This window comes from Stegostoma tigrinum, chromosome 18 (assembly GCF_030684315.1).
Source record: "Stegostoma tigrinum isolate sSteTig4 chromosome 18, sSteTig4.hap1, whole genome shotgun sequence".
Lineage (NCBI taxonomy): Eukaryota > Metazoa > Chordata > Chondrichthyes > Orectolobiformes > Stegostomatidae > Stegostoma > Stegostoma tigrinum.
The window spans coordinates 3,597,808-3,619,973 of record NC_081371.1 but is presented as its reverse complement, the minus strand read 5'-3'; the positions used below and the strand labels follow the sequence as shown (position 1 = coordinate 3,619,973).

General features: G+C 40.1%; 1 protein-coding gene across 1 annotated transcript in view; it reads left to right on the top strand.

Annotated features, from left to right (window-relative positions):
- creb3l2 (cAMP responsive element binding protein 3-like 2) overlaps positions 1-22,166 on the top strand; it is a 74,031-nt gene extending 51,865 nt beyond the window's left edge. Inside the window, exons 5-12 of the mRNA XM_048548744.2 lie at positions 2,324-2,508; positions 2,945-3,094; positions 3,861-3,919; positions 4,801-4,869; positions 10,166-10,265; positions 13,259-13,385; positions 14,297-14,564; positions 15,800-22,166. Of these exons, the coding sequence (XP_048404701.2) occupies positions 2,324-2,508; positions 2,945-3,094; positions 3,861-3,919; positions 4,801-4,869; positions 10,166-10,265; positions 13,259-13,385; positions 14,297-14,564; positions 15,800-15,869 (1,028 nt within the window). The 3' untranslated portion in view covers positions 15,870-22,166. The remainder of the gene's footprint in view (positions 1-2,323; positions 2,509-2,944; positions 3,095-3,860; positions 3,920-4,800; positions 4,870-10,165; positions 10,266-13,258; positions 13,386-14,296; positions 14,565-15,799) is intronic.

The window sequence follows — 22,166 nt, the reverse complement described above, 5'->3', positions numbered from 1 at the left end:
AAAGTATATTTTAAGATTTATAATACTGTTGTGTAGTAGCACCAAGATTTTTCTAAAGAAAAAAAGAGAGGAAATGCAAGCCAATGAATTTCTAATGTGTAAAATGTGTCTTGGTTTCCGTGGATGTCACTTATTCTCCTAATGAAGGCAAACCAAGAAGAATAAAGTCAGCGAAATGAATCCCCGACAATTGAGATAATCTCAGAATCTAAATATAGATATGCAGATTTCGACCAGTTGTATTGCAAGCTGTTATTCTCTGTGGATGTCACATGAAGACAAATTCAGTCTTGTGTGTGATAGCTACATGCTTAAGCAGTCTGGCCACATTCACAGATAAAGCTCACAAATGCATAATGACCATTTCACCAAGGTGTAGGAGAGTGTTGGATGCTTACTGATTTCAATTACAGTTGCTTCTGCCTTTAAGTAGGGAGCAAGAAAAATTACATTGATATTTAAACAAAGAAAATCAAGAAACCAAAATGAACAGAGATATCCTGTGCTTGTTGTGTATTAACTATCTTCACATGCAGGTGGCAGGTATTAGTTGGGGTTTTGGAATAGCTGACTCCCCAGCCTATCCACCAACCACAATTCACGAATGTGATGGAGTTCTTCCCACTTGCCAAGATGAGTGCAACTCAAACAACGGTCACTAAGTCCAGAATAATGCAGCCTGCTTGATTGGTACCCTATCCATCACCTTAAACACTCTCACTCCCTCCACCAAGAATGCATTGTACAATTTGCAGGATTCGGCCCAACAAGTCCACACCAACTCTTGCAGCATCCCACCCAGACCCGTTCTCTTATAACCCACCTAAGCTACACATCCCTAAACACTATGGGCAATTTAGCATGGCCAATCTACCTAACCTGCTCATCTTTGGACTGTGGGAGGAAACTGGGGTAACCCACACAGTCGCCCAAGGGTGGAATCAAACCCAGGCCCTTGGTGCTGTGAGGCAGCAGCGCTAACCACTGAGGCACCTTGCTGCCCCATATTTGTTTTTTGTTGACAAATGGACATTCTTTGCAGCAAATCACAAAGATTCCTTCACACCAGCTTCCAAGTGCATGACTTCTACCACGTGGAAAAACCAGGGTAGCAGATGCATTGGGAGACTACAACCTACATGTTTTCCTCCAAGCCTTGTGCCGACCTGACTTGGAAATATATTGTTGTTCCTCCCTGACACTGGGTCAGAATTCTGGGACTACCTTCCTCACAGCACTGTGGATGAGCAACATCTCACAGACTGAAGCTGCTCAAGAAGGCAGCTCACCAACAGCACCTCAAGGATAATGATGGAGGGGCAGGAATTGTTTGCCTACCCACATCATATTTTCTTTTTGATAAGTTGATGCACATTCATGCTGACTGTTGGATCATTTGTCTTGAAGCTTTCTAGCAAACACAATGTACATTTTAAGTACAGGTTGATTGACATTCCTAAATCCCTGTTACATTATTATTATTGGGGATATATGTGATCTACAGTAACTGTGCACCTGAAATGTTATGCAAAAGTTCACTCAATTGAATTATGACATTTTGGTCTTCTCTGCATTTGTTGGGAGTAGTAACATTGCTTCTTTCAGTTTTTTTTTACAAGTAGTGTTTACAATTTTAAATGCTAGTTGGCTATAATAGTTGCACTTTCAGTTCTCCTTCACAACTTTATATCCTATATTTCATCATGACCCCTGTTTTCTAGGAGAGTACTTGCATCTTCCAATTTCTAATGCAACATGCAAGAATCATTTTTTCTCTGCCACAAAACTCTCTTCCTGTGCTCCCATATGGCTCGTTGTTCACTTGTAATCTGTTCAGACGTACAAGAGAGAAGTTAATGTTCTTTTTTCCCAAACTTGCTGTCACATGACCATGAATTTTTGATTCTGGCCCTGTCTACTGCTATTTCAACTACTGACGATATTACTTTGCACTAAGGTTCCCTGTTTTTCAATGAGGTATCCCAATAAATGAAAAAAAGTGATCCACCTAGATGCATTTTCTACATCTAGTTACAGAGCTGAGTTGAGGTTGAGAAAGGCTGTCTTTTTCTAAATTGTGTGTGCATTCTCTGTCTGTTTCCCTCCATTCCTCCCTCCCTCCCTCCCCTCCCTCCACCACCTCCCCTGCCCACCCGCGCCCTGCAATTAATGTATGTAAATTATGTAACTGTTGGAATAATGTAAATAGAGTTAAACTCTCTTGCATTTGTCAGTTGTTTCACTCTGTCCTGAAGACAATTTACCATGACACAGGCTGAGCCCCTGTTCATACAGTGACTGTGTTACTTGTTTTCTTTTGCAGCAGGAGCAGATATTCTCCAGTTACCGCCAACACCACCAAGCAGCCATGGCAGTGATTGTGAGGGTGGGCAAAGTCCAACTCGTTCTGTTCAACCACCAGATCCTACCCAGCCACAGCCCATGGGAAAATGCATAACCCGTGCACCATCTGCTTTGTCCAGCTCTCCTCTTCTCACCGCACCACATGTAAGCGACGCACTTCTGGTACTAAGTAATACATAATCCAACCTTCCTATCTTTTGCCACTGTGAGAGGAAAGCTGGGCGCTATCAGGGCATTGCGTGTACCTTTTGGATATGATAACAGGCAGAAATTTGAAAATGCAGCTTAAAACTGAATCATGGGTAATTTTTGAAACGATTCTGGCTCTGGGCATACCCCATTTTAATACCAAAAATTTTCTCCTTTTTAGCTTAAGCTTAAAAGGAGTCTTTTTCTGACCTCTGAAAATTACTGTGATTCACTGCTGACCTGGTCTTGTGCTTTCGGCCTCATCTCCACGACCCAGAATCTAATTTTACAAGTGGTTCAAATATGAAATAACTCAGTCCTGTGACTGGTGAATAGTTAGAATTGAATGAAAGCCCTTAAAATGAGATTACCAAACTTCCCTTTGATGCAGAAGCTACAAGGCTCATCAGGACCTTTGATACTAACAGAGGAAGAGAAACGGACTCTAATTGCTGAAGGATACCCGGTACCTGTCAAACTACCACTTACAAAAGCAGAAGAGAAAGCACTCAAGAAGATACGCAGAAAAATTAAGAACAAGGTAACACAAGATAAACGCGTATTGCTGAAAGCAAGATGTGTTCTGTCAAAGCTTTGCATCTTGCACTCAAGAAATACTGCAAGAAGTATGAAATTAAACAGAAAACAATGTTTATGCAGTGCAAGAAGATACCAGCCTGTGTAAAATTTAAAACATTTGGCAGTTCAGTTAGTCTTCCTTTAATTAGAGTCATCGACTCACACAACACAGAAACAGACCCTTTGGTCCAACTCTTTTGTGCTGTCCGGACATCCCAATCTGGCCTACTCCCATTTGCCCCATATCCCTCTCAAACCTGTCCTATTCATATACCCATCCAGATGCTTTTTAAATGTTGTAATTGTACTTGTTTCATAAACACACCACCATCTGTGTGAAAAAGTTACCTCTCAGGTCCTTATATAAACCTTTCCCCTCTCACCTTAACTCTATACCCTCTAGTTTTGGAATCCACTGCCCTGGGAAACAGACCTTGACTATCCACCCTATCCATGCCCCTCTTGATTTTATAAACCTCTGTAAGATGGCCCCTCAGTCTCCAATGCTCCAGCTTACCCAGCCTCTTCCTATAACTCGAACCCTCCAATCCTGGCAACATCCTTTATAAATCTTTTCTGATTTATAATATATATTTTAGACTGTGCTTAACATGGTACATATTAAGTGAGGATTAATGAATGTAAATCATGAATGCCTATCATCAGTTCACTTGATCAGATTTTCTCTGATCGCAAACAACCTGTGATAATGTTTGTTTCTTTTGCAGATCTCTGCCCAAGAAAGCAGAAGGAAGAAGAAAGAATACATGGATACACTGGAAAAGAAGTAAGCCTTTGACTTTGTAAAGTCATAGTATTCCTGATAACTTAGCATCTAATGAGCTCTTTTATAGTTTTGTATTGAATAATTTTTCACCTCGACTTAGCTGCTTATATAGTGACTGGACACGTTTTCTAAATAACAAAGGTAACTGCACTTTGAGAGTAATTTATTGGCCAGTCTGGATGTCACAATGATATCTCTTATCTGCCCCTTGCCTCTGTGACAGTGTGTTGATGTGGCATTGTATATTTTTATCCAAGGTATTGAGATTGATATAATCAAATGGGTCTGAAAATGGTGCCACTTCTAACTGAACTGGTTGCGTACAGATTTCATCTTCCCGTTTAGCGTGGTAGCTGTATGGAAGAACAAGGCCAAGACAATTTAGAATTGGCAGGTTGCTTGGATTAGAACTGAAACCAATCCAAGAGCAACATTGGTTAGAGACAACACAGTGTGGAGCTGGAGGAACGCAGCAGGCCAGGCAGCATCAGAAGATCAGGAAAGTTGATGTTTTGGGTCTGGACCTGAAGAAGTGTCCCGAACTGAAACGTCAACTTCCGTGCTCCTCTGCTGCCTGCCCTGCTGTGATCCTCCAGCTCCACAGTGTGTTATCTCAGACTCCAGCATCTGTAGTTCTTACTTTCTGTGCAACATTGGTCATTTGTTTGGAAAGAAGAACAAACCATTTGAGAAAGATATCCACCTATCTTTAACAGTAGGTCGACGGAATGCATGCGCTTAGTCTTGGAAATAGTCAACTGATAAATTATTATCTGCCCCCTCAATAGCAAGTTAAGTTCAATAAAACTGTCAACCCCTTTCCGAGATAATAAGATTAATAACTTTCTTGTTCATCAATATCCCATCCTCCTCCTTACCAGGGTGGAATCTTGTTCAAATGAAAACAGTGAACTCCGTAAAAAGGTGGAAAACTTGGAAAAAGCAAACAGGTGAGAATTCCTCCACACATTTAAGCATTGCTATAAACGGACACAGTCAAAGATTTTCGCCAGGATTCAAATAAAAGAAAAAAACTTTGAAAGGGAGCACCAATTTGTACAGCATGATAAGAGGGTACTGATTGGTTGGTTGGGCCATTGTTGGCATGAAGATGCAGCAAGAACTGTTAACTGTTAATTTTAGCTAACTCGTTAGGCCTGATGGTTAATCAACTAGCTAAGATTGACAGTTAACAAATTTTGCCATATCTCCATGCCAGCCATGATTTAATGAACCAAGCCTATGTATAAATTGGTGTTTCATTTCAACGTCTCCCGTCCTAGTCCTGATGACTGCAAGATGAAAAGTTTCAACTTTGAGTCCCCTTTTTAACAGTTTTGAACTTCTGCATTATCAAGCAATTATTCCTATATGTTTTTATTTTTCTTGATATTCATTTGCTCCCTTATCACAGTCTAATTGCTATTTGAACCAGAGCTACTTGCATCTCAAAACTTAGTCCTGGTATCAAATTGCTTGTGTTTTGTTGGAGCAGTACTGACCTAGGCAAGTGGACAGTATTTTGTTACACTCCTGTCTTGTACATAGTGGATAGAATTCCTGGCCTCTGACTGGCTCTTGAAGCCACAAAATTATTTTTATTCATTCATGAATGTGGGTATCACTGGCTGAGCCATCATTTTTTACTCATCCCTATTTGTCCTTAAGGTAGTGGTGACCTTCCTCCTTTAACTGCTACTGTCCACGGACTGTGGTTAAATCCACAATGCAATCAGGAAGGGAGTTCCTGGATTTTGACCCAGTGATGCTGAAGGAACGGCAATATATTTCCAAATCAGCTTGGTGAATAGCTTAAAGAGGAACTTGGAGGTTGTGGTGCTTCCATGTATGTTCTACCCTTGTCCTTCTAGATGGAAGTGGAGATGGGTTTGAAAGATGCTGAAAGGACCTTTGGTGAATTTCTGCAGTGCGTCTTGTAGATAGTATACTCTGCTGCTATTGAGCACCAGTGGAAGGAGTGAATGTTTGTGGTGCCATACAAGCTTCAGTGGGGGAAGAGTGAATGTATGTGGATGTGGTGCCAGTCAAGTGGGCTGCTTGTTTTCCTGGATGGTGTCAGGCTTCTTGAGTATTATTGGAGCTGCACAAATCCAGGCAAGTGGGGAACATTCTGTCACAGACTTGTGCTTATTGATGGTGGTCAGGCTTTGGTGAATCAGAAGGAGACTTAGTGCAGAATTCTTGTATTTATATGTCTAGTCTAATTCAGTTTCAAATGGATGGTGACCCTCCCCAGGATGGCCAGTAATGTGATAGATGTCAGTGTTGCAGCTGACTGGGGACAGCTTGACATAGAGGTGCAGCTAGTTCTTCAGCACTACGATCTCTATTACTGACCTCATGGCCTTTGCTGTGCCCAGTGACTTTAGTTGTTTCTTGATATCATTTGAATTGAATCAAATTGGGTAAATGGACACAAAAATGGACATTGCTGGTGAAACCCGGCAGGTCTGGCATCACCTGTGGAGAGAAAGCAAAGTAACATTGCAAGTCAGGTGATTCTTTATAAGATAGTGCTTTGAAGAAGAGTCACAGAATTTGAAACATTAGCTCTGCTTTGTCCCACAGATGCTGCCAGACCTGCTGTATTTTGCCAGCAATTTCTGTGTTTGTTTCAGATCTCCAGCACCCAGAGTTCTTAGTTCTGTTTCACATTTTTAAATTGACATCTGTGATGCTGATGTCAGTCTAGATTATCGACTTGGCTCTTCTGTCAGAGGATTCTCACAAACACCTCAGCTTTGTTCTTTGCACTGACACGCTGGGAATGTGGTGAAGCCACCTTCTCTCGTTAGTTAGTTAACTGTCCACTCCAGCAAGACTGGATGTGGGGGCTGAGGGCTGTTCAGTTTTGATTTTGTGTATCACTTACCTTTGTCTATAACTGTTGCCATTGTTTATAGAGGCTTATAAAATCAAGGGGCATGAATAGGGTAAATAGGCAAGGTCTTTTTCCCGGGCTGGGGGACTCAAAATCTAGAAGGCATCCGTTTAAGATGAGGGGGAAAGATTTAAAAGGGATCTGAGAGACAACTTTTCCACGCAGAAGGTACTATGTGTATGAAATGAGCAGCCAGAGGTGGGGGGTACAGTTACAACATTGTAAAGGCATCTGGATGAGTACTTGAATAGGAAGGGTTTAGAGGGATATGGGCCAAGTTCTGTTTGGGATTTCTGATCGGTGCAGATGTGTTGGACCGAAGCGTCTGCTTCCATGCTGTATAAATGTATTACTCTATGCTTATCACCCTATGATGTAGCCTAACCTTGTTGGCACCACCATTTTTCAGAATATCTGCAATGCTGTTTGAGCTAAGGTTGATCCCTCGGCTTATGGTAATGGCTGACTGAGGAATATCCAGGTCATGAGTTCACTATGTTGTGGTGCAACGCAGTTCTTGTGCTGTTAATGATCCCCAGTGACACAATACCAGTCTTGAATGCTATTTTTAATCTGAATTTATCTCATTTATCATAGTGGTAATAACCACAAGTTTTACTCCCTATTCTGTGTTACAATTTGGACCAGTAGTACTTTTGTTTTCAAAGTAGACCAAGCGTGAGATCCAGGAAACTTACTATGACAGCAATAAAGCCACAAGATTCTACGGATTTTACTAAACAACAGTAAACTTTACTACACAAATTTAAATCAGTAATACAATCAGTACATGCATAACTTACTTCTGTCACTCAAAATTAACTGGTAAGTATAGATAATTGTCTGTGATCAAATACCCCTCAATGCCCCACATGAAACAACAAAAGGGATCAAGAAAGATGTTGCAGACTTCTTAGCAATTCCCTACCCCCCACTCCAAATAGTAATAGAACATAGAACAGTACAGCACAGAACAGGCCCTTCAGCCCACGATGTTGTGCCGACCATTGATCCTCATGTATGCACCCTCAAATTTCTGTGACCATATGCATGTCCAGCAGTCTCTTAAATGTCCCCAATGACCTTGCTTCCACAACTGCTGCTGGCAATGCATTCCATGCTCCCTTACCTCTGTGTAAAGAAACTGGCCTGCTGGGTCATTAAACCTCACATGGGATTTCAGTTCTTGACTTCTGCCAATCCAACTTTGAAACTCGCTCTCAAGCCTATCCGTTATGGTCTGCTCCAGCTCCGAATGTTTATCCTCCTTTCCTGAGTCGAATCTCTCCTGGAATCTGGAAATCATTCTCCCTGACAGGGACAACTCCAACTTTTCATAAACAGCCAGTTACACCAAGCCAGTACTATTCCTGTATTTTTCCAAATTATAATTTTGCTCAGTAGCATCCAGCAAAGACTTCTGGAAGGTTTTACAATCCCAACTCTTGGCTATACTGAACTATGCATAAAGTTTGTTATGAGCTCCCAAGGTGTCTCATCCCTTCACTACGTAGTTATTCAGCTTCTGTAGGTTTTCCCTCGTTCCTCCCTCTACATATCCCGTGTAGTTCAGCTGCCTTCCTAGCAGCATAGCTAAAAGCAGCGTTGCCAATGTGGAGTCTAATGTGTCTGCCTCTCATCACTCACTGCTTGTAACCCGTGACCCCTGAATGTCCTCAGTGACCTGCAGAAAACCTTGCAATAAATCTCTCCCCTTTATGATGGGCAGAATTCAGCATTGCCACCTATCAGCCTTTGGAACCATTTGATAAATGTTACCAGCCATAGATCATTGGTTTGCACAGGATAAAAAGGTGGATGCTAATAGAGGATTTTGACACGCACACAACACCAGACAAAGTATCTTCAGTATGAACATGGGATTGTGTCCGCAAAGACAGCATTGGCTCATGCTACTGACAATGTCAAGTATCAGTGCATCTACAACAGGTGCTTGGTGAGGACATGGCCCACTTTCTTGGTCACCTGGACTCATGGCAGATTTGACTTCACTTTGGTCAATAATGCTGCTAACCAGCCATTTATAGTGATGCATATTGTACTGTGGTTGGAGATTTTTATCTAATTTATTCATGGGATGTGGATGTCATTTGTCAGGATTTATTGACCATCCCCAATTGCCCAGGGGGCAGTTAAGAGTCCGCTACATTGTTGTGGGTCTGGAGTTACATCTAGGCCCGACCAGGTAAGAACAGCAGTTTCCTTCGCTGAAAGATGTGACTGAACTGGATGGGTTTTTCTGATTGACAGTGGTTTCTTGGACATCATTTGACTCTTTGATTTGTTTTTGAGTCAGACTTCACCATCAGCCATGGTTGGATTCAAAACTGGATTGCCAGGACATGACCCAGGTCTCGGAATTAATAATCTAGTTATAATGCCATGTAGACCAGTGCCTCCCATAATTTAATTGAATAATATACCTGTCAAAATATAAGTCTATCCTTCTAATGCATGCATAGATCTATTTCTAGCTCTTATAGATTGGATCTTTGCCATTGGAGTGTTTGTAGGCTTGGTGTCCAGATAATGGACAATGTTACTTTGTATATTTGTAGATACTGGAATTGCCTATGTCCCTGCAAAAAAAAAACTCTCCTGTCATTGATGACTATCAGCTTTTGAACTTCACGTAACGAGCAGTTGTCTTTCCTATGAGTAACAGCATTAATGAATCTCGCAGTGTAAAAAGGCTGTTTGAGCGGCTTTCATGGTGCAGTGGTGATGACCCTACCTACGGGCCAGATTAGAGTCCCATCTGGCACTGAGGTGTATTATAACAGAGCAGGCTGATTATAATAAAAAGTACTTTTAGAAGGCCATTTGTTCCCTTGCTCTGTGCTGGCCAATGTAAAAGAATTCCTCTTTTTGTTCTACATTCTTTTTGTTTTCCCCATAACTCAGAAAATAATACTCCTCTTAAAATTCCCTCACTATTTTCCCTGCTATAAAGAGGGCAATCCTAGCCCTTCTAATCTCCCCACATAACTGAAGTCCTTTTATCACTATATAAATTCAAGTCTTTGTTTTAAACACATGCATTCTTAGTCTGTCGCAGTTGCTCTTATTTTTCGGCATTGATATCTGCCAGCTTTTAATATCTAAAGCAAAGCCATCAGTGCGTGGTGTGAAATTGGCACAGAGTTTCTTGAAGAGAAAGCTATCTACCTAGCATTGCTTTCTCTCACATGGATGCTTTTCTGGGTTCTCAGAAAGTTAACCTTGAAGGTGGAATCTGAATTGGAAAAATAATGTCTATTTAGTCATAAAACACAATCTCATTACTGTCACTGTCTAAGAGTGATAATAATTTTGTTTCTCAGGTCCTTGCTTCAGCAGCTACAAGGACTCCAGGTCCTAGTGGCAGGAAAGGTGCCCAGACCTTGCAAGATGGCCAGCACACAAACCAGCACATGCTTAATGGTAAAAATGATCATTGCTCTGCTATTGATGTATTGAAATAAAGCAAAATGTCAGAACTTCTTCGTTCTGGCCCTCCACAGGAGAGCAAGGCTAGGTTGCCAGAAGGAATGTGCATTTTTAAGCATCAAAATGTCAGTGTCTTCTGTCTCTGTATAAAATAAATGTGCCTTCTGAATTACTGGAGTTCTTTTTCCCCTACCTGCTGGCTATGATCAGATCTTTTCTATGTGGGATTTCTGCAAATAATCTGCCTTTCATTTCATGTTTAAAATGGGAAACCAAGATGTTATCTGGTTCTCTGCCAAGCTATAAGTGTCAGAGTGCTCTCTCTGTACATGTTGCCCAATGCTGGTATCTGTCCTGGCTGTTTCAGAAGCTTGAAATGGCTACCCATTCTGTTTAACATTTTTTTTTCACTTCATGTTTGTGGAGTTGTTCTGTAAAGTGAGAATCTGCTAAAGCAACATTTTGTCTCTTAGGTTAGCTATAAGGTTCAGTATTTTTTTTTGCATCCTCATGTGTTGCTATACTATTTTTCTGTAATACTAAAGTCTGACTTTTACCGCTCTTTGAGTCAACATGGTCTTAAGTAGGAGTTAGTTTCCTGAGCATTCTTCCACACAAAATTAATTCCTTTTCTTTCAGGACTAGTTGGTCAGCTTTCCTGCACTTTTTTCAAAACCTGCTTACAGTGGCTTTTTTTTTATTGCATTCTCTTTGCAAGTAAAAACATAATGCTTTTGTAGCACGAGACACCTGTTCAGCACTGGTGAATAGTTTGAAACATTGCATTAACTTTAATGATTGACAGTAAGCATATGGTACTCCAAATAGAGTCTGGTCCATGCTTTATGCAATACATTCTTTTTAGCTTTGAACAGTATGTAACCTAATTTATATCCCCATTTTAGGTAAGTACAGCTCTCAGAATCCTAAAACACAGAAGGAAGTCCTGTCAAATTAATGCTGGCTTGCTGAAAGAACTACAGTCCTACTTTTGTGTACTGTCCTCAGCAAATTATTCCTTTTCAAGTATACATCTAATTTACTCAACTCACTCAGATTGAAGGGGGTTATCTTTTTAAGATGTTGTCCCTATTCCCACTGGTGTTTAGAAGAATCCAAAATGATCCAATCCTACAATCGATGCCACCTAGACAAAATAATACAATGGAACATCACAACCTGCATTTTGTCTACCAGGCTACACTCCATCCTGACTTTGGCTGGTCAGAATCTTGAAACTCCATCCCTAATAGCAATATGTTTTACACCACCAGATCTCACCATCATATGTAATTGCAGGGAAGCCGACTGTGCTCCTAAGTCCTATGTTCTAATTGCATTTTGAAAGATTCTACTGAATCTGCTTCTATCATTCTGTTTGTTTAGTGCATCCCTTAACTTCCTACCTAAAAACATTTCTCATCTTACCCTCAGAGATAGTAAGAACTGCAGATGCTGGAGTCAGAGATAACACAGTATGGAGCCGGAGGAACACAGCAGGCTAGGCAGCATCAGAGGAGCAGGAATGCTGCCGCTTCAGATCCGGACCCTTCTTCAGAAATAGGTGAGGGTTTAACAGGCTCTAAAACAAATAGCGAGAGGACGGATGGGTCTGAGGAAGGTAGGTAGGGTGGCGATAGGTGAGTGCAGGTAGGCAATGGTAGGTGTTTGATCAGTGAGGTGGGAGGAGCGGATATGTGGGAGAGAAGATGGACAGGTCAAGGAGGTGTGGATGAGAGGGAGGGTGGTCATGGGATGAGGTTGGGGTGGGAAGAGTTTGAAGCTAGTAAAGTCCACATTGAGCCTACAACCCAATTGTCTCAATGTGGACTTTACTAGCTTCAAAATCTCCGCACTCCCGACCTATCCCATGACCAGCGCTCCCCCTCATCCCCACCTCCTTGACCTGTCCGTCTTCTCTCCCACCTATCTGCTCTTCCCACCTCACTGACCAAACCCCCACCGCTGCCTACCTGCACTCAGCTATCACCCTCCCCCCACCTACCTTCCTCAGACCCACCCCTCCTCCCTTTATATTTCAGAACCTGCTAACCCCTTCCCCATTTCTGAAGAAGGGTCCCGACCCGAAACATCAGCTTTCCTGCTCCTCTGATGCTGCCTGGCCTGCTGTGTTCCTCCGGCTCCACGCTGTGTTATCTCATCCTACCCTCAGTTTTATTTTCTCCATTTTGCTTTAAATCTGAACTGTTTGGTTACTGGCCTCCTGCTGTAAATCAGTTTCTCCTTGAGCACTTTTAAGCGATAAATAATTTGAAACATCTCTAAGAAAGTTCCCTTAAAGTCCTCAACTCTTAAGGAGAACAATCTGTTTCTCTAGTCTTTTCAGTGAATTGAAATCGCTCAAACCTGGCGCCATTTAAGGAGAATCTCAGAACGTTGCCAGCCTTTAGAGGAGGCAATCCATGCTAGATTATATCAATGAGTCATTTTTTTGTCAATATTTGTAATGCAATTGTGCTATGTTAACGTTGCCGGTCATGCTGTAGTTGCAGGTGTCTGACTAGCAAGTGATGCTGTGCATGTTGGCTAGGCCTACCTATCATTTTGCTTTTCTTCCAGCTGTATGTTTAAAACGTTGTGCAACTTTGATAAATGCACAAGACCCCTTCCACTGTTACCAGTTTCATAATCTGGTCAATCATCAGCTATGGCTCACCATTTGATAATGTAACTACAGACTTATCTTGATAATTTGAAGCCATTTTTATGCTGAGCTATCTAGCAGGTTCAATTGACCAATGTTAGCATCAGTGTAAACTTAGGGTTAGGGATGGGTTGGGGTTGAATCATATAATTTGGGTGACTTTGAATTAAGAATATATGGAATGCATAGTACCATATCTAGTTAAGACAGCAGTTTAAACTTTTTTGATTTTTATGAAATATATAAACTCACTATTACATGATCAAGATTAATACATCTTTTCCCTGATCATTCTAATGCGCTGATTTGTTTACTGTTGCAGGTTGTGGTGTTGTGTTTTGCCATTGCTCTGGGGAGTTTCAGTAACAGATTTGACACATTCTCCACTTCAGTGACAAAATCAGTGCTCCCTGTCCAGGATTCTACACAGGAGTCATATGCAGCCACTGGTAAACTAGAATCAGCCTCTGACATTTGTTGTTTAATTTTTGACAGAACTGAATTTTCTTAATCTCCAAAGTAGGATTTGGCCTTCTCAGCAGCTTTCCTTTATAGGTTGGAGTTGGCATTTATTTAGATGATTGGTGCTTGTAGTTGCTAGCTGCTTGAGACTGATCAGGAACCAGTGCTAACTTGTTCAACTTTTTTTAAGTACATGTTCAGGGAACTCCTGTTCAACTGTAAGGACTTCTTTTTAAAAAAAGAATCAGACATGTAAAAGTGAATTTGCAGATGATTGAAAAATGTGCAGAAACTATTTCTTGCATTCATAGGAAGATTGATCTGCTTCCTTCTGTGCTCAATCTCTCCTCACCACACTCCAAACTTCTGTTCCTTTTGGTTCTTGATTCATCTATCAACAAAAGCGATATTTTTCCATTCTCCGATATTGTGCTTGTATAGTAAACTTACATGCAGCAGAATTCTAGATCTCACTATTCTAAATGCCACTTAGCATGCCTGAACCCGTGAAAACTGAAATCTGATCATTTTACTGTCTCATGTGTGAAAATCTTTGATTTCTTGTTTGCTGTACTCAACATCTGTTATTTTGCCAGTGTGTAGAAAGCTATCCAGTTAGACAATCTGAGTTCAGAAACAAATCTTCTGGAAAAGTCTGGCAGCTGAGTTCTGAGGAAGGGTCACCAGATCTGAAATGTTAACTTTTTTCTTTCACAGATGCTGCCACCCCTGCTGAGCTTTTCCAGCAAATTTGTTTTTGTTCCTGATTTACAGCATCCGCAGTTCTTTCAGTTTTATTTTTCAACAATCTGAGTTGTTTGGTAAGAAAACTGTTGGCAGGCTTCATGGTGAAGGACATAGATATAGCTTTAAATTATCATCACTGCTGTTCCCACAGTTCGCTCAAGGCATTTATTATTTTATGAAGAACATCCGGGCTTTGAGGACGAAATCAGTTCTATGATGTCGACAGACGCCTGGGAAAAATTAGCAGAGTCTGTTCGGGAGCAAGCACGACTGACACAGTTTCTCACAGCCAGGGGTTCAGCACAGAAGCAGCAAGCACAGGAAGCAGTTACACACTCACAGGAGCCAGCAGAGGAATATATAATATCAAATGAAACAAGAACAGAGAATTCAGTCCTGATAGAGCTCCAGTCGCAACGGTATGGCTCGTGTTCCTGATTTTATCTTTTTTTTTAAAAAGCATCCAATTCCTTTCAAATGACAGATATTGGGAGAGGAGGAGAAAGAAATCATCCATAGTTTTTTTTTAAAGTACAGGTTTTGTCATGCAAGATAATGAAACCTGAAGCACTGATGGGTAGATCTGACACCAACAGAAATAGCAAAAATCTGCAGACATCCATTATGTAATTTGTTGCAGTATTTTAGTCTCCTCCTGCTAGTAGGGTATATCACTTCATTGGAAGCCTCAGTTGGGTGGGAACTAAAATGATATATTTGGCAATTTACTACATTTCATAGGCACTTCTATTTTCTGCGAGACACCTTTCCTTGAAATGGAGTGACTGTCGTGTTAGCAAACGTATAGCCATTTTGTATGCAGCAAGATCAGAATGTTGCCAAGAAGTGGTCCGCATGTTAACCTTTTTGCTGCTCTATGTCAAGGCAAGGATGTCGTCCAGACTTTAGATAATTCTTTGCTCTTCAAATAGTCCAGTGCAATTTACACTTAAATGAGCAGAATAGTGTAACATTTCATTTGAAGCTTGGCTGTTCTGAAAATACAACCTTCACAACTGCAATGGAGTGAGCTTAGATCGTGTGCTCAAGTCCTACAAAAGGACTCAAACTCTTAATTTCCTGATTCCGGCAGTGGTACTTACTGAAGCAAGCTAATATTCTACCAACTATAGCCATAAGCTGGTTTAGTCAAATCTGGGTCCAGTAGAATTCCAACTTGTCAGTGGGTATTTCCTGCACTGCATGTTCAGTTCTCTAGAATTGCATTGGGTTATGCATACTGCTAACTTGATTTGAGTCAAATATTTCCCCATTTCCTTGTTCAAAACACTAGATAATTTTCACTTTGTTTCCCACTTAACTGAAAGGGGCTCAGTTTATTGCTTAGAATTTGCATTTATGCCAGTTTCCTGACCCAGCACAATCTCAATTCTAGTCATAGATAGGTGCACTAATGATTCTGCTACCACAGCAGACTGACACAACGGTGTCACAAAGTTGCTTTTCCATTGTAGTGAATCTTCTGAGCCCTTTCAGTCTGTGCATCTGGTGCCCAACTGCACTTCTACACTTCTATTTTCTGTGCTACGTACTCATTGGCAACTTTGTAAATATGTTTCTTCCAGATAATTTTTTTTTAACATGCAAATGTATGCGTTAATTTATACCTTTTTGCATCTTGCTTTGCCTTCAGGAGCCTCCCAAGTGTAGGGATTAATGGAACCACCGTTGAAATTGACAGAAGAGTCAACACAACATCCTAAAGAACCATAAGGTGGTGTTTATACAATGAATGCAGTACCTTTGTATACAATCTCATTCAGTCTGATCATCAAAAGCCACCTCAGAAGGGGATCAGATAATTTTGTGTTTTTTCCCTGTACTTCTTTATTACAAACATGCTTACTGAATATTAATTTATATAAATTAATAACTATATATGTATTGGGAACTTGAGTTATACTTACAAGCCTTCATTCCTGCATTGATTCCTTGTTAAACTGTCAGGCTGACTCTCTGTCCATTTTAAGTGTATGCAGGAATAAATCTCAGCGTGGGCTAAAGTTCCAGGTTTCAGAACCAGCAGAAAGGATTAATCTGAATTTCACATTGTTAGTCAAAATGTGCTGTTCAGTTCAACCTCATTTGCTGTACTCATTCTTTAAAATGTAGTCAAACAACTGAGCAGAATCATTGGCCTGTAGCCCTTTAGCAGATTCTTACCCAGGAAGGGTGGTTCACCCTCATTTTCCTCTTCATAATCTCAGTCCCTCAGCTGCCTTCCTTTCTCAAATACAGAATAGCAGGAGTAACCTGCTGTCTTCTGTAGCTGACAGTTTTGAGGAATTTTCAGTTTTGTTACTATGTAGATTTAGTCTCTTAGCTCTCGGGTCATAGTAAGTAATATTTTTTATCAAGTTTTTTGCATTTGTATTTTAGTAAAGACACAAAACAAGTCTGCACTGTGTTCAAATATAGTTGTTTCCAATTTAAACCCTTGCTGACCAATCCAACCAGAATTTTATTGTAAATGTTTACTGTGGCTTTAATGTTTTGATGCCATGTTGGCTGTTCAAAGATCAGTGTTGCTCCTACTGGGCAAAGATTGAAGTTTTGTTTCAGCAAAACAAAAGGAGATTACTGGCACCCATAAACAGCCTTTTTATGAAAGGTTCAGTGCTTTTCAGTTTTTCTCTTGCATTGGAAGATGCAATACCTATAGTGTGTATTCTATCATTGACCTGAAGAGTCAGAATTTGTCACCAGTGAGCTACATGTGCTGTAAGATTCTTTGGTGACATAGTGCTATTAGATGGTACTAGTGTTTACACGTTATTTGAACAACATCAATTGTGTTCTTTTGTGTCTGCATCATGCCAGAAATGAACTCTAAAATGTGCCAGCTAATAATTACCCACATCAGGTTAACTCTGTTCCTCTCGTTGTGCAAGCCTGCAATTTGGTATTGAGTAAGTCAGTCAATTTGTTAACAACACATTGGTGACCAGAGATGGAAAAACAGAATTTAGTGTTGCAGCCTCAAGAAGTCCAATTAAAGAGACTTGGCCATAAAATGGAGTCAGTTGCTACACTGTTAGAATTACATTAGACCATAGGAACTGGCTGATAGATGAAGAGGGTCCATAAAATTGAAGAAATAGGATGACCAGTACAGAAGCCCAAAATATGATGGCCCTAAGAGGCCTCCAACCCAGCTGCTGCTGTACATAGGCGCACACAAATGTGACTATGACGTTAATGCTAAGATCGTTATTGCTGGCTCTTGTCAACCTGCAAATGATCTCCAGTGACTAATATTGACATAAGTCGATTAATCTATTAGGAGTAGTTTGACAGCAGCATCATAGGATGTAGGACTGGCCCAATACGATTTTTCTTGTGGGTACAGTTGCCTGACTTGGAAATTGAGGGGGTGAACTAACAACAATAGGTCGACCAATTGCAATTGCCCATCCTCCCTGATTTGGCCATAACTAATTATTGTACATCATTCCTTAGTTGGTGAGTATCTGTAGAATGAATAGGCCTCTCCACCGTGACCTGCATCCTGTTGTAAACCTTGGAAGCAGTAGCCACAGCAAAGATTAATGAAATACAGGGACATAAGATCACCTGAAATTGAAATGGTTCAAGACTTTGGTATAAAACCAGAACTCTGAGTGACCTCATTGGCTGTAAAGTGTTCAGTGACACCTGATTGTCACGATTAGTGACCTGAACGGAGATAGAGATGGAATGCCCATTACCCTGTGATGTAGTTGGCAGGAGAAGTGGGGTACATAGACAGAAGAAGTTCAAGGACAGCCTTACTGGAGACCAATTAAAGGGGACCATTAAAGGGCTTGATTCCACTAAGACTGACATTCCACAGATGGGATAGAGTGAGAGGTAGCCTAGTAGAAACTGGCAGCCTCCTTGTGTTTGGGAGGACTAGGCCTCCTGATTGGACCTAAATGAAGTACCTCCCAGCAACAATGGCCATGTATCATTGCTTTAAACCACCCCCTTACCCTGACACCCACTCCCCCAACCACCCCACAAGCCTTTCTCAGTTATTTAGCTGATGAACATAGGATCAGGCGGGGTAAGCTGCTTTTGTGCAGGCACAGTGGCAATGGTCAGAGTTGCCTTCTTCTGTGCTGAGCATCTTTCTATATTTTCTAAATATCTGAAGGGGAAAATGCAGGAATGTTAGGAGTGGCTGTACATAAGTATCTCCTCAGTTGGGTCAGTGTGGGTCTTTTTCTGTGCTGCAGTGAATCTATGAATCAAGTTAGGACTCTGATTTTTCACATTCTTAGGATCTACTGTACTTTGGTCTTGTCTCACTTTAAAGTTCCTGTTGGTCTGATATGGAATGAGAGACCACCCTCTGGAAGTCCTGCAAACTTAGTTGTTTCTTAGCAAGAATTGAGGTTTAAGAATCATGAATATTTTTTGGGAGGTGCTGCTAGAGTTGAAGACCATGAGCTTCCCTGCAGAGAACGCTGTTAATCTTCACTCTCTGAGCTTGGTACGTTGCTGGGATTTAGGATTCGCCAAAGTTAAGTTAATTCCTAGTGAGCACTCTACTCCTCCAGATTCCATTAGTAAGCCAGCCTGGCTAGTTATTCAGAAGCATTTTTGAAGTGCTGCAGGCCTACTTATCTGGTAATCCAGTAGTTCAGCTATGTTACAGAAGGATGACTTTGTTTTGACCTTCCATTAGCAGATATTGTCACCTTGGCCATATTTGATTCCAGATAGATCCAGTTTAACAGTAGTGCAAAGTTATTAAAATGTGTTGGATGGAATTTCCATTGGTGGACTTTAACATTTTAGTCATGTACCTGACCAGAAGGGTCGTTTGATTGAGACTGTCAGTATTTAATATTTTAATAAGGCAGTGTTTGGTTTTATTTACTGAGTTCCATAGACAGCTTCAGGAGATAGTGAAACATCTATATTAGAGCTGGCTCTTAAAGCACCTTACGTATGCTCTGACAGCATACAAAGAAAAATAGTCTTGTTTCTAGCTGTAATCTTTCTTATTTTCTTGTTTTATTAGTGCTAGGGTCCATGCTGCTATGAAATTTTGGCTTGTTCCTTATAACTACAACATCCAACAATCCCTTTCCCACCCTTTAGCCTTGCTGTGTAGAATTTTTTGGTGCTGAAGTCTCAATTCTCCTGATATCTCAAATATATGCTAGAGGCTAATTTTAAAATATCCAATGCCTGTGTGACTTTTCCTTATGCCCATTAATGTTGTTGTTTACAATTGCAGTTTTGTAAAATAGAACCAATCAATTCTTATTCAAGGAATTACATAGTAAAATAGTTTTGAATTAAACTCAGTCTGTAGACTGTATCCAAAAACAGAAGTTATTTAACAGCTGACCGTTAAATTTATGGTGAAAAGTTAATTCACACTTTGAAGCAATTAATGGTACAAGTTTTAACAATAAGATTTTAGAGTAATGTTTCTTTTAAAAGTGTAAGGGAAGTTATAGTTGGATAAAGGGCTCATTCAGATAGATTACCAGGATAAAAGATTGAAGCCATAGTATAATGTAATTTACTTAAATTTTGACAAATTATGCAATTTGTATTTAAACTGTAAGCTACTGTTAGTATGTGCATTTAGAACTTAAAAGAGTAATACTTTACAAAATAATTTTTAAGAATTATTCCAAATACAATGTTAAAATAATGAGGCTTTAAAGCCATCGTCCAAGGAAGGTAAAATTTAAGTGAATACAAGAACCTAAGAAAGCAGAACAGGAATAGACTAATATGGTCCGTCGAGCCTGCTTTACCAATCCACTCCGCATATACTTTGATCACCGGAGTAACTGAAAATCTGCTTGTTCAGTCTTAAAACATAATCAACAATGGAATATCCATATCCCTATGAGGTCGAGAATTCTAAACATTCACAACCCTTTTGGTGAAGAAGTCTTTGTGGACTTGTTGGGCCTAAGGGCCTGTTTCCACACTGTAGGGAATCTAATCTAATCTTTCCTTATCTCACTCTTAAAGTGATCGTTACTTTGTTATGAATGTGTGCCCCCATGTTCGAGGTTCCCCAGCTGGTGGGAACAACTTCTCAGTATGTATCCTGTTCAACTACCACAGAAACCTGAATATTTCAAGGAGATCGTCTTTCATCTTAACAAGTTCCAGAGCATTTGAACTCGGTTTACTTAAGACTGACCTGTGTCACAGGGGCTATCATTCCAGAGACCAATCCTGAAGGATCTTGAAAGGATAGATGTGAAGAGGATGTTTATTCTAATGGGAGAATCTGGCACTAGGAGTAACACATATTTAAATCTGAAACTAGGCAATTTTTTTTTCTTGATAATAAAATGTGAGGCTGGATGAACACAGCAGGCCAAGCAGCATCTCAGGAGCACAAAAGCTGACGTTTCGGGCCTAGACCCTTCATCAGAACACTCTGCTCGTAAAGGTACTGAAAGCAGAGGCCTTTAATATGTTTAAGGTAGCGGTGGATTCTTGTTAAGCAAAAGATGAAGCGTTTCTGTGATAAGTAGGAATATAGATTTGACATTACAATCAGATTAGCCATGATCTTATTTAAATGACAGGTCAGTCTCGAAAGGCTGAACAGCCTACAGCTGCTCCTGAGTCATACGTTTGTAATCTAATGATTACTGCCTCCAAAGTAAGTATATGTTGTGTGAAATATTACTGCTGTTCAGTTTTTATCTCCTGCCGCACCCCCACCTAAGCCTCTAAAGAATTATTTTAAAAACTGACTAAAAGTGTTGAAAGCATACCAGCTCTGGTTGCTGTGTTTAGCCGTATGTTAAAGATGTTTGCGTAAATTTGCTGTCTTCAGTACCTCAATCTTTGAGAACATTCTGAATTTACTCAAAAGAACGACCTAAGAAAACCTTCAGAAACTCGCCTGCAATGTCTCTGGCCTTGATAACTTTACCCCCAAATGTATTAGCAAGCAATTTACTTCAGCATCCAATATATAGAAAATAAGTACCAGGTATGTAATAATAGATTAGTCAGCAAATGAATGACCGACTTATTGTATAATACCATTATTTTCTGTTTTTTTTATTTATTTCCCAGCATTATTAAACACTTTTATCTTTCAGTAATAATGCCACACACTACAGTCATGATTGTATAATGCCACTCTTCCTCCCAAGTACCATTTTGACACATTTTGCAGTGAATGAAGGAACTTTTGCCCAAAGCCTGTAAAATGTTCAAACATTGTCACGCCAAAGTACCAAATTTATAAGCAATGTCTTTTTGTTGAGTAAGAATGTTATTAGCATGCAAAATCATTCAATCCTATAACGTGAGTGCACTACATTCTATAAAATTACATTTAAGAAGAGTTAAGATGAAAATTATTGGTTTGTTTACTTTATTCATCTCATTATTTCCAGTATAGACTGCTGGCGTGTTGTACACCAGAGTGTTGATCTTCTCTCTGCATTTTCCAGGTGTCCTGAGGAAAGTAATACTAAAAGATTTAAAAGTCTTTGTCAATACCCTTTAAAGAGTGCAATATGATCACAGTTGATTGTACATAAATATTCACATTATTTACATGTAGCAACACTTTCACATCAGATATCTGCCTCCAAAGTTCTCATTGTCATTTGCATTCATTTTTGTTATATGCCAAGATTTTGTCAACTTTGATCCTGATCCAAGTACTAGATAATATTTAAACTGCTGTTCCTCTCTTTATTTGAATTAGACCTTACTAGATCAAGTTGGATGTCAGACCAGTTGGTATTATAATTCTGATGATTTAAAACATCAAGGCAATATTTTGTGGCAGTCTTTAAAAGTGGACCAATATTGTGTTTCCCCCACAGTGTGTAATTTTAACAGCCCCTTTTTGTATGTCACAACATGATGTATGTGGAATGGTTAACTAAATGCGTCAGCATTAATCTTGTCTTTCTGGAGTAGAAAAGTTTTATATTTTATTCTATATGGAAACATTTTTCTTTTATAATGACTGTCTTTATACACATAAATTGTATGTTATGCTTCTTTAA